Here is a 16,014-nt window from a genome sequence, read left to right on the forward strand (position 1 = left end):
TTTATGTTTGTTAATAATTCCTGTTTATTTAACTATATATTTGTAAATACTATTGTTTAAATTTCTTATATTTTCACGTATCTTTCCTCTCTTGCAAGGGGCACCTGTAACATAAATAATTTCCCCTCGGGGATCAATAAAGTATTTCTGAAATAATTTCCCCTCGGGGATCAATAAAGTATTTCTGATTCTGATTCTGATTCTGATTCTGAAGCAGTTAATTCAGTTTCTGACTTTAGGAAAGAGCAGTGCACATGAAGTACAGAATGAACGATGGGATAAGTGTAGTCTGTATTTTACTCAATTGTACTGACATTATCCCGTGGACATGATGTGCACACAGTCATCTGTAACTCCACTCTGCACATCACAGGAACACTACACAGTGCGACTAGCGGTGATGTTCATCCTTTACCTCCTTTTTTCTTTTAAATGTGAGTTCTGAAAAACAGAACTGATTCTGCCACACACTGTCACGTCATTCATCTCATCATCTTTTGATTTTCCTCTAGATGCAGAGAAAACAGAAAATCTAAATTTGACTCTTAATCACAGTGATGCCAGTTCGCACAAGACTAATATTATCACATGACCTTTGTGTTTGGCTAAATATGGTAGGTAATCTGCAGTGGAATTTGAACTTGACAAGTTACAGACATGGCAGATTCGCATGTGATGAAGATCCCAGACGACCTTCACAATTAATACAAATTACCACAGGTTCCCAGGTAATACTAGTCCTGTGCGAATAGGGCTAAATACAACTGTTAATATGGCATTCCCTACAACACAATGCTATCTTTGAACTGGCATGCATAGTGTAAGCATAGTCCTATTCACAAGTGAACTGACTCACTCTTGTGGAGTGCAGTCCATGTCCGCCTGGATCCTCACTCCGATCACATCACTGAGGTTATAACCTGACAACACCGCATGGTTTCTGCCATAGAAAGACACGACGCTGGGAGTGATGGAGGAGATCTCTGGTCTCTGACAGTAAAACAAACAGAAAGATTATGAGTTTTAAGCCATTACCTTTTTCTGACCTTTTAATCTTTACTGAATGTGGATGAGGTGAGCATCAGAGGAGAAATGTGTGTGTGAGGATGAGGTGAGCATCAGAGGAGAAATGTGTGTGTGAGAACTGAGGTTCAGACTTACAGCAAAGGTCCTTCCTGAGTCCATCTTTTGGCAAACACTGTACTGCAAGAGGAAGTGAAGAGAGGACATTCAGCAGGTTTACATGATATTCACTGTACAGCAATACTAAGAGTTGATTCAGGACCTGTTTCAGCTAACATTAGCTTAGCTTAGCTTAAAAACTGGAAACAGTAAAAAACAGCTTGCTTAAGTAATATTTAAACAACTGTTATGCTGTCTTATTTAGTTATTGTATGTGTTGAGCGTGCAGAAATAGACACTGAAACACATTTTGGTTTAATGAGCAGTTAGCTTAGCTAGTTACTGATCATACAGTTAGGTCCAATGAACTGCACTCAGCAATTCAACCTGTCCTCATAGTGAGGTTGCCATCTTTGCATGCACCTTGTCTGAACTCTGAACATCAAGTAGTGTCATGAGTCAGCTGGTGCCTAGCTTGCTAACATTAGCTAACGAGACAACACGTAAATATAATCTTTTTGGTGATGTTGGAAGGCATTTCAATAACTTTAAATGGAAGCTAGCTGTTTCCTCTTGTTTCCCCTTTGTTCTCAGATCAGACAAGTGAATCTCTGCATGACTGACGCAATGCATAGGAATAAATTGTGAAAATTCCAGCAAAATCAACTGATATTCTTCATCAACTCATCTGGTATTTGCTAATTGTTTCCAGTAGCTGATGTGAATTACACATATCTTGTTAAAAATTTGTTAAAATTCTATTGCAATTCTCAATTCTCATTAAGTGCCAAATACCTGAACATCAGAGCAGGGGTTTTGGTTTGGTTCATAGTCTTAAATTTTACAGACATCTCAAACTTTTAATGCAGTTGCTGTTGCATTTATGTCCAAAGGTAATGCTTGAAAAATCTGGAAAAGCCTATGTTAGATAAATACATAAAACATGCATAATTACATTCCCCACTCCTTGATTTGCCCAGGAACAGCCGTTCTCGCTCCAGCCACATCCAGCCTCAATACACTGCCGACACCTGAGGAGAAAATAAGTTATCCCTTGTTATTGTTGGTAACACTGATGATAACACTTGACACAACATTAAGACAACAAATTGCATCACTGCATATGCTTCCTGATGATGAAACACAGCCACTGCCTAACATGTTCACAGTGCGAGGCTACTGGTAGGATGCTTGGATGCTATCTTTTTTTGTCCTTTTAGCTTCATACTTTTTCCCTTTCAACCAGTTTATTTAGTTTTTTGTCAAAGCAACTAGTTTCATCCCTTGCTAAAAGCACAATGAGGCTTTGCTACCTTATTTAGCTTTAAACTTTACTTAACTTCCAATTTTACTATAGGGCTGCAAACATCCGTTGTTTGCCCTACCGGATGCATTTTCATCTGGACCCTTCACGCCCTGCCTGGGTCTGCACTTGCCTCAGATGTACCAAGGGCTATTATTATTGGTCACCCCCTGAAAATTTGGACCCGGTTTAGGAAAATCTTTTCAGGTTTTCAGGCGCCCTTTCTTCACAGTCCAATTGCAGCCAATCATTTCTTTGTGCCATCCACTCTTGATGGTCAGTGCTTATTATACGGGCTTGAAATGTTTTAAAAAAAAATTTATTAAGTTGTTTTTCATCATTCTCCTAAGTGACAGATACATTTTGAATACCAAGAACCCATTTTTTCAGAAACTTACATGTAAGACATTTTGTGCAATGCTTTATACCCCACCTCCTCAAGAAACACCCATGTCACACTACTGTCTTTAACTCCTATCCTGAAAGGAACAATGCAAGCGCTGTATTCTTTCATCTCGAACATAAGCTGTTCCCCCATGTCAACTATCAGAACTACATGTGAACAGGACCTAGATTAAAAAATTTTAAATGACATTTGAAACTTAGCCCTAAGCAAAATGCACACCTCTTATATATGCACACACCATGCACTTATACAGTAATAATCCTAAAGGGCGTTCTATCTATGACAAATGCAAACGCCCTCCTGTCTCACTCTGTCTTATGTTCTGGTCATGCTCTTGCCTTGCTGAATAATGAAAATCAGTCTTCCAAACTTTCTTTGAAATCTCACCATGTTGCACTGACCCTAACCCTCAGGCTGCCATCTTTGGCATTCCTCAACAAGAACTGCTTTTGCACCAAATTTTATACACTTACAGGACAGAAGTTGGCGGTCCCCTGATGTCAGAGCAGTTGAATAGCCTCAATTGATGCGACCATTGTGTCGTCCCAAGTCTCAGCCTAACTGTGATGTGCAGGCCTGATGATTCAAAAACAATACATCTAATTTAAGAGTCTCAGTCCTGAGCAACACACTTTTTTTTATGAATTATAACAATTTACTGTGAGACAACACAAAGTAGTCAACATTTTTATCTCATAGATTCTTGTGACAGTGTGACGGTCATCGATCATCAGGTATTTCATTCACTGGATTATTATATTTATCAAAAGTCACTGACCTTCAGCAGGAAGTGGTTTGTTTGAAAGGGAGCAGCTGCATTGTGGAAACTGTGGGGGAGGATTTTTCCAGAGGATGAAACCACTGGGACTTGATGAGCATTGACAGTTAAAGTTAGCTCGTGCCATCTGGCCCACAGTCAGGTGTGTCTGGATGTTAAGTGTGAGCTGAGAAAGGAAGGATGTGAGTGTTTAAAAGAGAAATAACTGACAGTCACAACTGACTACAGGTAAAAGCTTATCTGTACCTGGTCAGTGTCGTCCTTTACAACTCTGTGGGAAACCATTTTGTGTTGAAAATCATCAGGAATGGATAACCAGTCTGAATCTTGGCAGTCGTCTTCAAATGTGCATCTAGGAAGAGAAATTTATGTTTTAACCATGTTTGTAATTGTTTGAAGGGGTCAACTGCAGATGTTGTTTCCCTGACCTTCTTTTAGAGCCACACCAGATGCAGTATGGGTCCTGAGCAGACCAACAGTCCTGCACATTTGTGTATGTGCTGCACTTTGACACAGGCACACGCTTCATCTAGAACATCACACAAACACAGCAACTTAGCAACACTTACGTACATATGACATTGTGGTTATTTAAAAAATGTGGAAAAAGTCAAACAGAGCCTCACAGGTGTTACAGGTTCAGAACATCTACCTGGTTTTGAAATGGCAGGTACACATGTTTAAGGTCCACTTGATCCAGATGCATTTTGGGAAACACTTTGTGGTCATCGTTGGCCCTGTAGAGCACCGTGGGACAGGTGGTGTGATAGTTCTTGTCCACAGCAAGCTGTCAATGAAAATGTAGTTTTGTTATGTTTCTGACTGAGCTACTCTGCTTATGAATATCAAAGGTCAATCAACCAAAGGTTATGGTTTAATTAATGGATTTCAAGAAAGGTTTTTTTTTACGTGGAAGTGAGTCAACAAGCAAACTAGAGCTGGAGGTGAAGAGAGGAAGATTTTGACCCATTCTGGTTAAAATATGAAAGGTGTCAACTGAAACAAATTGTTTGGGTAATTTTTATGACGAGATTACAACTTGCTCTTTTTACAGAGAGCTCCATTCAGTGTTATTTAGTCAGGAAAACTGTTTATTTGGCTCTATTAATTGAGATTCGGCACAACAATAAAATAATTTCTTCCTTAAAGGAGCTGTATACGATATTAAGAGCATATCTACGAGTTGAAGGTTGTCTGCACATGGTTCTCAACATGGTGGTGGCTGTGCCGACAGTCAGTGGATAAGGGTGCTAACAGCAGCGACAGTGCAAACAGAGATAACGTCCTAACTGGGTGGGGGAGTTGTGGGGGGTGGGGAACGATGGGTGGGCGTTACACTACTGCTATGACAGCGTGGGTTGGCACAGCGTTATCAGTGGTGATTTGCTAGCCAGTGGAGTGCACACACAGGGACTCAAATGCACCAACCTGCACAAACCGCCATACCGTCTCTCATAACACGACAGCAAACAAAGTTTGGATAACAACACACACACAGAGGGGGCGTGACTACTTTCTCAGTTCATGACGCCATCACTCCACTCTATCTCACAAATTGGGGTTTGCTGCAATTTTTTATCATGGATGTAATATTATATCTGGATACTGGTAACCAAGATGGTCAATTAACTCCAAAGAGAATTTCTCGCCTGGCAAAACGTTCCCACTCAGCCGGACTTTACATTGTGATGACCTCAAAAATGTTGTAATTCAGTTCAAGGTGTCCTGTCAGCAGTTTTACAGACGTCGCTTTCATAATGGTGGTCTATGGGGAAAATGCTTTTTGGGCTGAAGGGGATTTTTTTTTTACTGCAATACACTAAGTGGCCACTGGGGAAAAATTGGAAGCAATGCTGAGCGGGGTTCCTGGGGGGCTTGATATTGATGCTCTGAATGTTGCATTCAGCTCCTTTTAAGAACATTATTACTGCTTCTGAAAAATAGTACAACTTAAAGTCCAGTCTGCAAAAAACATTTGCATATACAACTGTCTAACTATCCTACTTACTCTAAAAAATAGATTTAACAAAGGGTATTTTGTACCAGTTTATTGCATGAGACCTGTACTGACACAAATTTATCTGCTGCTCCAATTTATGGCTGTGGTGATTCCGCATTTACTGGGGAGTCTGTGGTTCAGGCATCTCTTAGACGTCAAGCCACTCGCTAATGACCCACACCATTAAAGTTGTTGAGGCAGACCGAAATCCAGTGGTGTCTTTCATTCCTAATGGGAACACTTTGTTGTCCTGTGACACCACAAAGAACTCACACCAGCACAGAAAAAAGTGTTACTGTTGAGTTTCTGTCATTATGTCCACATCATGTCACTTCCGCTGTGTTGCCTCACTTCACCATTTACCAGTACACAGGATGTGATGCAACTGTATTTTGTGCTGCTCAGGACATGTTGATGCCTCCAGAGAAAACTCAGAAGTACATCATAAATTCCGATGATCATGGACCAGTACAGTTACTGAATAAATGCACTAAAGAAATCAGTGGTTGGATGTGCCGGAATTTTCTTCTCAAATGTTTAAGACATCAAACATGTTAGTGTAGCTCTGGATTCAAACTTTAATTTTGTGGTGAGAACATGTTCCAACCTCGATCCGAACCAACTGCAGTCGCATTACGCATTGTTTAGGTGAAACAAGCATGAGCATGTTACAGTCCTGGAGGATTATTAATGTGCGCATCAAAACATTGTTTTCTAGTTGGAGCCGCACCCCGTTTTCAAACTGTATGGTTTGCCTAAAGTGAACAAGCAGCAATGTCGTACACGATGACCAGAGCTAAAATCAACCTGCGTAATTGTCCCTCCATTGTGACATTAGAAAGGGTCACATTTATCTTGCAAGTGTACTCTTCTTTTTTGTTGCGTCCTGGATTTTTCTCGCATGGAAATTCTGACCAATCAAGAGCAGCTTTCTCGCACAAGGCATTTGATCTGGTCCACTTGTAAATGCTGCCGTGAGAACACGAACCAACTCTAGGCAATTATGCAACTTTGTAACAAAATTAGTCCCTGATTCGGACCAAAGCAAGACAACTCTAGGTCTGAGAGCACCAGGGTGCAAAATGTGAATAAAAGAACTCCATATAAAAAATTATGCTAAACGCTAATGCTAAATGCAGCCATTTGAATGCTCACAATATCTTGCAAATGTTTTCATGTATATTCCAGTTAATGATCGGTCTACACCTCACACAACATCATGCTATCATCTCGGACAACAAAAGGCGAATGGTCTGCACTTTCTGCATCATTTTTTCTACAAGCTATCAGCTGTCTTCCCTTGTGTGTTACATTTGCCAGCAAGTCAATAGAAAAGCCTTTCTTCCCTGTTAGGTCTCAGCTGCAAAGTGGTGAGAAATACACTTAGGGGTTTTATGAACACTTGTGAAAGTAAACTCAGCATGAAAGAACCTATTGTGTCTAGCAGAGGGTTAGTGCAGAGTGTTCCCAGATTCCGCTCAATTCATGTAAGTGAGCATGTATAAAGACTCTCTGCAGAATATCAATTGTTGTATCAAGGAGATGGAAAGAGGACAGACGAATTAAAGAAGGGGATGACAGGAAGCTGATCGGTATTAACCAAAACAAATACAAGAAATTGGATATTATTTTTCACGCCTTGCTTAGAGGACTGAAATGTCAAGTTGCCAAAGCAATTTGCATTCACCACATCAAATAAAATTAGATTATAGCTCCACTTTGTGTTTTGGAACATTTTTCTTCCGACAGAGCATCGTCCTTCCAATCATTTAATAAATATGTTGTTCAGGAAATGAAGCTCTAGCAAAAGTTCAGTGAGGAAGACAATACTTTTCATGCTCAGGATGTAAGTTTCTTTCTCACCCTGCCATTCATTCCCTGCACAAATGCTCACTCACTATCTCTAGGTGTCATTGTCTAGGTCTGTCAATTGAGTCATCAGCTGATTCACAAACAACCAAAAGCGCAGCGACACACCTTCTCTGTCAGCCTATCATCTTACTGCTCCTCATTTTAAACATGGTTCTGTCTCCACCGTACTTCTTTCTTGCTGAAGTCTTGTGTGCCCTACACCTACTGATCACCACCTATTCTTTACAGATTCATCAGCCTCATCATCCTCAGCAGCCTCAGAGTCATCAGCCACCACCACCAGTGTCTGGACTCTATGGGGGGACTTATTCTGCTGCCGCTCTGATGTCTCTCCATCACATAATATCTCCTTCTGGTGTCCAAGCAACAAAGACTTCTATTAAATCTAATCAGCATGAATCATCTGTTTATCTGTACACTCATATTCTGTATAAAATATTGTCTGTACTTCATTCTTCTGTCTCTCCTGATTGAAATATATGCAATGGTTTTTTTTACTATTCAATATTACTAGATGTACACTATGTGAAAAATAAACTTTTCCACTTCACTCTGGCTTTAATGAATTGACGAAAAAAGAGAGCTCTTGATTCACACCATGACCTGTGTGGTTGATATGAAGCGTTTTCTTTTTTTTGATAATAGATGCAAATCACTTTTTGTACACACCTTAATGAGCTGCCCATCTCCCGTCCCAATGAAGAAAACCATCCAGGCCTTCTGTGTCACTGCCAGCACAGAGGTCATGTTGTTCTGCCTGAAGAGAACTGCCTTTGGCTTCAATGTCTTTGGCTGAGAAACACACACACATTGATCATAAGATTAGGACCCAAGAGGCATTCATAGAATCCTGGAAAAGTATTTAGGGTGCATGAAATAGCTTATGATTACTCAAAGCTCAATTAACTGAACTGCAAGGTCATCAGATGTATTTCTGGTGAGTCATCTTTTTGTTTCTCATTTGATTGTGTCTTTGAATTTGAGATGCAACAGGAAGGTATTGGCAGACGCATTACATAGTGTCATTTACAAAATTATCATTTACATGGGGACACATCCCATTTCAGTTTAATTTCTGTGTGGTTTTATTTGTCTACTTCAATATATTATTAACTTGATTTTGGGTTTTACTTGGACACAATTCAAGAAAATCAAATCAACATTGCTTAAAGGTCCAGTGTGTAGAATTTTATTTAAATTCATAACTGTGTGTTCATTAGTTTATTATGACCTGTAATAAGAATGACTGTCGTTTTGTTACTTTAAAATGGGCCAGTTATATCTACATACGAAGCAGGTCCTCTAGCATCAAGTCAGCCATTTTGTTTTTAAGGTAGCCCAGAGTGGACAACCAAACACTGGCTCGAGGTAGGGCATTTGCATTTTCGTGTTAGCCACTTTAGTTCTCCTACAAGCTTGGCACACGGCAGAAGTTTCAGTTCTGCAACCTCACCCAAGATGCAACTAAATCCTACACACTAGACCTTTAACAAATAACGCTACACAAACAGAATTTGTTACAATTTTTCTTCCCAATTAGATGCCAACAATTCGCCATTCCTCTTCACGACTAACAGCTTCTCATTCAGTATACATATGGCTAACTAGTATGCCAACAGTTAATCTATGTAGCTGATGTGAGTGCACAGAGAAAGTGGTGTCTTAATTATTTTGAAACCATTTCTGTAGCAGCCAACTCCATAAGAGCCTCAAAAACTGACCTCTCACCTTTTAAAGATATGAAACCTTGGATCTACAGTTTTTGCTTAGGTCAAGCTTCAGTCAGCAAAACCTTCCTCTTAATATGCTGTCACCAGAAGACAAGCCTGCAAATACTTTCAATTTTTGTGGAACTGCTTCAGATTAAGTAGAAACTCCCCTGGAGAAAAACTTAAAACTAGTTTCCTTGCATTATTTTTCAAGCTACTTAGAACTTTGCTCACACATTTCACTCTTACGCACTTTGTAAACTGATACAAGGGTCTGGAAAAAAGTTATTATTATTATTAGATTATTATTATTGCTGTTATTATAAGGAGGCTTTTATGGTCATTAGCCACAGACATTGACTTAATGCATCTTATCATTACATTGTTCCCACATTGGGAGGAAACCATTTGATGTGTTTCTACTTTTGAAACTTTGACACAGAATAATGAAGTGATGTGTCTTTCTGTAGATGCTTCATGATCACACATTACACTGCTGTAACAGGTGGAAACAACAACATGCGCTATCACTCAAAAATCTATTTATAACACAACGACCCACCGTCGTTCCTTTGCCAGGGCAGACAGTACTACAGAAGTCTGGATCTGCATCTTTGGCTCCGGTGAGATCCGGGCTGATGTCAAACAGCAGCAGCTCGGTGTTGGTTTCTCCTCCGTCCACACTGAACACGCCGCTCCAGAGCACCGGCGGCCCACCCGGGATCACCGCGGAGGTGATGAGTCTGCTGTCTTTACCATCATCAGAGACACGGAGAGTCGCGCCCCGCAGCGATTTGAGAGTCTCCGTTTTGCTCGTTTTGCCCTCGAGCCAAATGAGACGGATGGTGTTGCTTTCTTGATTTAAAGGCAGGTTGGAGAAAAGATAAATGATTGAATTGATCTGAAATCCACCCACAAACTCCACATTGCCATCCGTGTGCCTGCGTTTGATTACAGGGGCAATGTACTTGTCAGAGTAAGACAATATACCTCTGTCCTGTTTGTTATTCGTATTATGAAGGAACACCGCTCCTAATACTGGGCAGCCGGTCTCTGTGGGTTTGCCTTCATTTTGCTCTATGGCACTCAGAATGTAAGTCTCGTTAACTGTCTCCTCCACATCCACCAGGAAGCCGACGGACGCGCTGCTGCGCCACGGGGATCCCACCCTGGCGTGCTCCTTGTACTGTACGTTTGAAATGTTCTTCAGGTCCAGCATCTCGCAGTAACCGCAGTCGATCACACCGTAGCTGATCAATCTGTCCTCCTGAACAAGCGGTAATAACACGTTGACGCTGAAAGTTGCGTTCCACTTGTCCGTCTCAGAAACCCTAGAAAACACAGCATCGTTCGTCTGAAAACTTCCCTTCAAGATTCCTCTCTGGGTCAGACTGTGGACCAGAGTCAGGTCGTGTCTCAGCTGGTACAGCCTCTCCTCTGTGGCGATGTAAACCGTGTCGTTGGCCACGGCGAAGTGGCGGATGTCTCCATCGAAAGTGAAGCCTGCATTCTCCTCCAGACACCGACCCGGTTCTCCCCAGAGAATAAAAAGCAGACCAGGCAGCAGGATCATCTTCTTGCTGTGGTGGCAGCCAAACGCTCACACACTGACGTTCTTCATGGCACTGTGCTCTCCTCCACAGTGTCGTGCGTAAAAGCGCAGCGCGCGTCTGTTGAAAAGAGAAGTGCTGAAAGTGGGAGGGAGCGCGCCCAGCGAAACCAAAAACTGACAGACATTATAATTATTTCTGTGTAATGATTTGGAACCTGCTTTCACTCAGCTGAATGTGTTCCGTTCTTTGAACAGCAACTACAAAGCCTACAAAGTTTGTCTTTGCACATAACCAGTGTATGCAGTGATATGACTTCCTGATGATGGCCTCGAGCTGACTACAAAGCGTTTGATGAACACTTTCATCAGTTCACATGATGATATCCACCTCGTGAGGAGCCAAAGCCGGGGCGAGTAACAGAGAGTTCTGATTGGCCCGCTGTAGCCAGCGCATGAGTATGATCCCTACCATCATAAAAGGGGATCTGCGCAGTTTACACAGCATATTTGATTCTCATCCAGCATCTATGAGCCATTAAACAAAGCAAAGAGTGACGACAGGCTACAGTATGACTTACGGTCGGTTACAGCATTATGGTCACAGGCATTTAAAACTGCAAAATTCAACTTTCTGTATGTCTAAACTACAGCTTGAAGATCTCTCGTGATGTCTGGGTGACATCTAGTGTCAGCTTTGGGAAGTTTTTTTCATCCAATTGTTGAATGTTCCTTTCAGTTTCTGAAAAGTCGTCTTGTAAAGTTTGAGTCATCGAATGAAGCTTTGAAATATGAAATCTTTATGATAATGTAGTTACCTCTGAGCAGCTTGCTGTGGTGTTTCATGTTTCTGACCTCTGTCTCTCGTCTTGCAGGATGCTCAGTGTAGATTTCTCCGAAACAATCAGTCAGCATGATCAAAGCTGGTCCTCAGTTTGTTCTCGTTAACGTTGGAGAGCAGAGGCTGTGAGGCGTGACCCTGTGCGTCATGGATGCCCTGGTTTACAACACTGGGGCTGAATCCAGATGTCTGAACCTCATCGTACTTGCAGACTCGCAGACTTCGCGGGGCGCGAAGTCTGTGAATGTGGAGGGCTTTCCAAATCCACAATTCAACCAGTCCACAAGGGGCCTCATGAGGACCTTCTGCAGACTTTTAAAGAGTCCGCTTAGGCTACAGACTTAAGCAGACTTCACTGATTTAATTGCCCACAATTCATTGCAATACGGATGTGATGTGTAGTTTTTGCAATAGCTGACTAAAAACTAAAAGTTATGTTTATATAAAACAGTTACTGTAGCCTATTAAAACAATACTTGAATCGTGTAGGCCACAAATAATATTCAACAACATCATGATACAGAGATATGTAGAAATAAAGGCTAACATCTCTGTATATGAATGCATGCAGTCTGTATGTTTAACAGAAATTTATTTTGTTCACCCACAAAACAACCCTATACATGAGATTTGTATCTTGTTATCTGCAGGGACAGATGCGCAAACAAACGTTTTGAATTTTCGTCGACTAAAACTTATAAACATTATTGTCTCAAGACTAAGACTAAATCTAAAATAGCTGTCAAAATTAAAACTGCGGCTCCTGAACCTTGATGCATTCAGTCCACTGAGAAACACTCTGTACATCCCAGCTCGTCTGTTTCACTTAAAGTCGGGTTAGACCGTGTCTATTTAATCCTACAGCCACCAGAGGGCGCGCTCTCATTGAGTTAATACACTTTGAACAAGTATGGTCTACTGATGGTGATACAGCTTTCAGAACTTCACATCAATAATTTCTGATTGTTTCTACGTGTCTGTCTTATACAGCTATATATAAAGCATGGATTACAAATATCGAACACAAAGGGCCGCTCAGGTTTCACAGGAGAGTCCTTTGCTCACAATATTCCCAATCTTGTTCCTTCTCATCCTTGCTGCTTGTCCGGTGAAGAGGGATTGGCTTCTATAGTGTGAGCTCATGTGCAGACGAGTACAAAACACTCCATAATCAATAGAAAGTATAGAGTGACGTGGGAAAAGTAAGTGCCTTTTCTCAAATGGTCAACTAATAAAGCTGTTTTTATTAGCCATATTTATGTTTTTCTCTGTGACCAAACTCTGAAATAAAGATAATAACATTTAAGTCAAAGAAGAAGAAAACTAAGAAAAAGAAACACAAACAGCAATAACTATATATGATCAACATTAAAATATATATATATATATTTTAAGTAAAAGAAAACCAAGCACAGGAGCAATTAACAAAAACGGAATATGATTAACATTAAAAAAAAGTTTTGTTTAAAACACTGATCATTTGATGTCCCCAGTTTCCTCTATCACTTATACTCCATAAAACAGCAAAATGTAATTTTTAATCACACAAAAAGCCCCTGAACCCTGGTTTCTATGTCAGAACACACATTTGAATTCTTCAAATGGCCTCCAAGATACAACTACACCTGAGCTGAACAATATGGAAAGTGGTTGCAAGATACTGTAAAATCCAAATACTAAAGACTGCAGGAAGCCCTCCTACACTCACTGTGCAGTTAAGGTTGATTCTCTAAATAATTTTGGGGCCAAAGAGTGAACTTTACCCCAGTAACCCACAGGTGGAGAAATGGCTGTCATCATGGAATAAAAATGAACATGAGGTGCAGTGTCTTTTGTGATCATGGAGTAGCAGAAGTTCACCAGGTGTGATGTCATGTTCAGAGATTCTTCATGTCAGCAGTGAGCCTCTTTTGCCACAGACAGATCATCACCAACGCTGAAAGACAAACACAGTGACTCCTTAAAACCAAACAGACAAATAGCACCTAATCCAGAAAATGGCAACTGAAAGAAAACAGCTCTTATATTTGAACTAGACAGGTTTTAAGGCTAGCACCAGTGATTTTGGACTGAAGCTGCCAATAGATGATATTTTGGATTCAAAGTCAACATCTTGACATTTTTTCACCAGCAGTGACATCATTGTGACAGTTAGTATTGTCTTCACTTTGTGTGTCTGTCATCACGGCAAAATGTGGTCCTAGAGACACCTATCATAGCAGGTCATGATAGGTCACAGCGATAATGTCACAACCATGTAAGATGTAGTCACAAAATTTTACAGGCGTGAGTTGAGATTAAACTCAAGGCCAGGTTCAAAGATGGTTGTGGTCCCAGCAATGGGGCTGGAAGCACTCATTTTATCGCAGCTTGACTGATCCCAAAGCAAGATGGTGTCTACTTCTTGAAAAATCATCTATATCCTGACGTCTTATTTTCGCGTTGTCTGCTCTCATTCTGACAACTCTCGTCTGGCTTTACTTGCACAATCCTACTGTCCGGGTGGAAAAGCTTCTCACATTGTATTTTTACCACTAAACCTTCAGTATAACTACACACAATCATACAGAATCACACAGAAGCAAAAGAGAAAACTGTCTAAATTAATTCAGGTTCAGGCTGTCACATTAACAGCTGGTGTTGAACTGATAGCACTGATGAAATTAATGCAGACTTCATCACATATATCACAGTCACTTTATCAGTCAGGTACTGAGAGTACTTACCAAAAATAACACAGGGTATCAGCGCAATTCGCACTGTCAGAATGACGTGATGCAATGAAGATAGAGACCCGAGTGTTACTGTCTTGTCACCGTACACTATCTGAAAAACAAAAACGACACTGCTATTAGAAAAGAAATTTTACAGTGGGACGTCTCACCAGAGCAGTGAGTCAAACATGCGTTACTATGTGTATAATTACTACGTTCAATTTAAAAGCCACTGCATGAAAACTAATATACTTCTGAGGGGTTTGCTGTGATATGCTTTAATCTGGTGGTATGACCCACCTTTGGCCTGTTGACAATCACAATAAACTTTAGGTTGAATTTTTTTGTATATTAGTGTCTAGACTGGTGCAGTCTGAATGAAAGATTTACTTTGACGTGCTGAAAGGTATCATCAGGTGTCCCTAGAATCTGACACATGAACTCAGTGTTGTCAATGGTTCTTTTGGGATCCATGACACAGGGGTATTCTTGTCCATCCTTAACACCCCACACTGACAGCTCTGCTGGGGTCATCTCCAGTTTGTCTGCCTTTTTCTGAAATATTGGAGGGAAAAACTCTGAGCTTTAACATATTCATGTACTACATTTGTACATGTGTGCTAAAAAACATGCATTACCTTTATGATGATAAGAACATCGTTTCCCATTCTTGTGGATGTGAAGTTAATGAACTCGGGGTCTGGGTAGTAGGTCATTGTTGTGGAGCAGGCCAAGGTTTCATTGGCGACTCTCAAAAACACAGTGCTGGTAGAAATCCCTTTTTCAGCTGCAGGTGTGTCATAAGTGAGACTCTGCAGAGAATAAAAAAAAAACAAGCATTCTGTGTTAAATATAAAATAATCTGTATGTAGCATACCATGGATTGTTAATGAGGGTCACATGTTAAACTAAGCACTGTAATGTGATATAAATATTATACAACCAAATACAATTAAACAAAGAGCATGTGTCATAGCAGGACGTGACATATAACATAACAAAGCAATATAAAACTTGCTTCACTCTGCATGTTTGTGCACATGTAACATACTAAATGTAGTGTTGTATGACATAATGCTAGAGGACTACATGTGATAATGTGACATGATATAAGTAATGTAAGACACCAATACATTGGGACTTTGTAGCGTCTACAGACCCACCTGAGAGTGTCTGTTTCTGGGAGATATGATTTTATGCTGGGCATGGCTGTGCATGACCCCTTCCACAAACTCCAAATGCAATCCCATGAGTTTGATATTCCTCTTCCCACTACAGGAAACAGAGCAGCAGCCAATCAGAGATGAAGAAATACCAGAGCATTTTCTTACGATGACGATGAAAACACATCTGTGGCTACCACCTTTAGTGGCTACCTACATATGAAAATATGAAAATAAAAATCCTTAGGAATCATCCTTTAAGGATCATTGATACTCATTTGTTGATATTCTGCTCTAAAAGACAAACCAATGTTGCCATTATGAGCTCCTGCAGCTAGCAGCTAAAACCAGCACATACTGCTTACTTGCATCTTTGCTCCTAGGGATGCACGATAGTATCAGCACATCATTGGTATCGGCCAATACTGGCATTAAAATTAACTATTAGAATTTGCCAACATGCTTTTTCTTATTTTGCACAATGAATGAATATTACATACACTAAAAAGCACTGTATTTCATGTCTCCATCTGCTACTGGGGTCATCATGATAAGAGT

The 16,014-nt window shown here is 40.5% G+C and overlaps 1 protein-coding gene across 12 annotated transcripts in view; it reads right to left on the bottom strand.

Annotated features, from left to right (window-relative positions):
- plxnc1 (plexin C1) overlaps nucleotides 1–16,014 on the bottom strand; it is a 64,648-nt gene that overhangs the window by 38,249 nt on the left and 10,385 nt on the right. Inside the window, exons 1-10 of one of the 12 annotated variants that reach the window (XM_050036217.1) lie at nucleotides 9,752–10,916; nucleotides 8,150–8,272; nucleotides 4,262–4,396; nucleotides 4,038–4,138; nucleotides 3,856–3,961; nucleotides 3,610–3,775; nucleotides 3,305–3,407; nucleotides 2,078–2,153; nucleotides 1,162–1,203; nucleotides 857–990 (exon numbers count right to left, since the gene is read on the bottom strand). The exons of 2 other annotated variants lie outside the window; for them this stretch is intronic. In XM_050036217.1, the coding sequence (XP_049892174.1) occupies nucleotides 857–990; nucleotides 1,162–1,203; nucleotides 2,078–2,153; nucleotides 3,305–3,407; nucleotides 3,610–3,775; nucleotides 3,856–3,961; nucleotides 4,038–4,138; nucleotides 4,262–4,396; nucleotides 8,150–8,272; nucleotides 9,752–10,762 (1,997 nt within the window). In that variant the 5' untranslated portion in view covers nucleotides 10,763–10,916. Of the gene's footprint in view, nucleotides 1–856; nucleotides 991–1,161; nucleotides 1,204–2,077; nucleotides 2,154–3,304; nucleotides 3,408–3,609; nucleotides 3,776–3,855; nucleotides 3,962–4,037; nucleotides 4,139–4,261; nucleotides 4,397–8,149; nucleotides 8,273–9,751; nucleotides 10,917–15,456; nucleotides 15,566–16,014 lie in introns of those variants that run through there. 9 more of the 12 variants (XM_050036218.1, XM_050036220.1, XM_050036219.1 and 6 more) reach the window with 9 other exon arrangements.

Source organism: Epinephelus moara, chromosome 23 (genome assembly GCF_006386435.1).
Source record: "Epinephelus moara isolate mb chromosome 23, YSFRI_EMoa_1.0, whole genome shotgun sequence".
NCBI lineage: Eukaryota > Metazoa > Chordata > Actinopteri > Perciformes > Serranidae > Epinephelus > Epinephelus moara.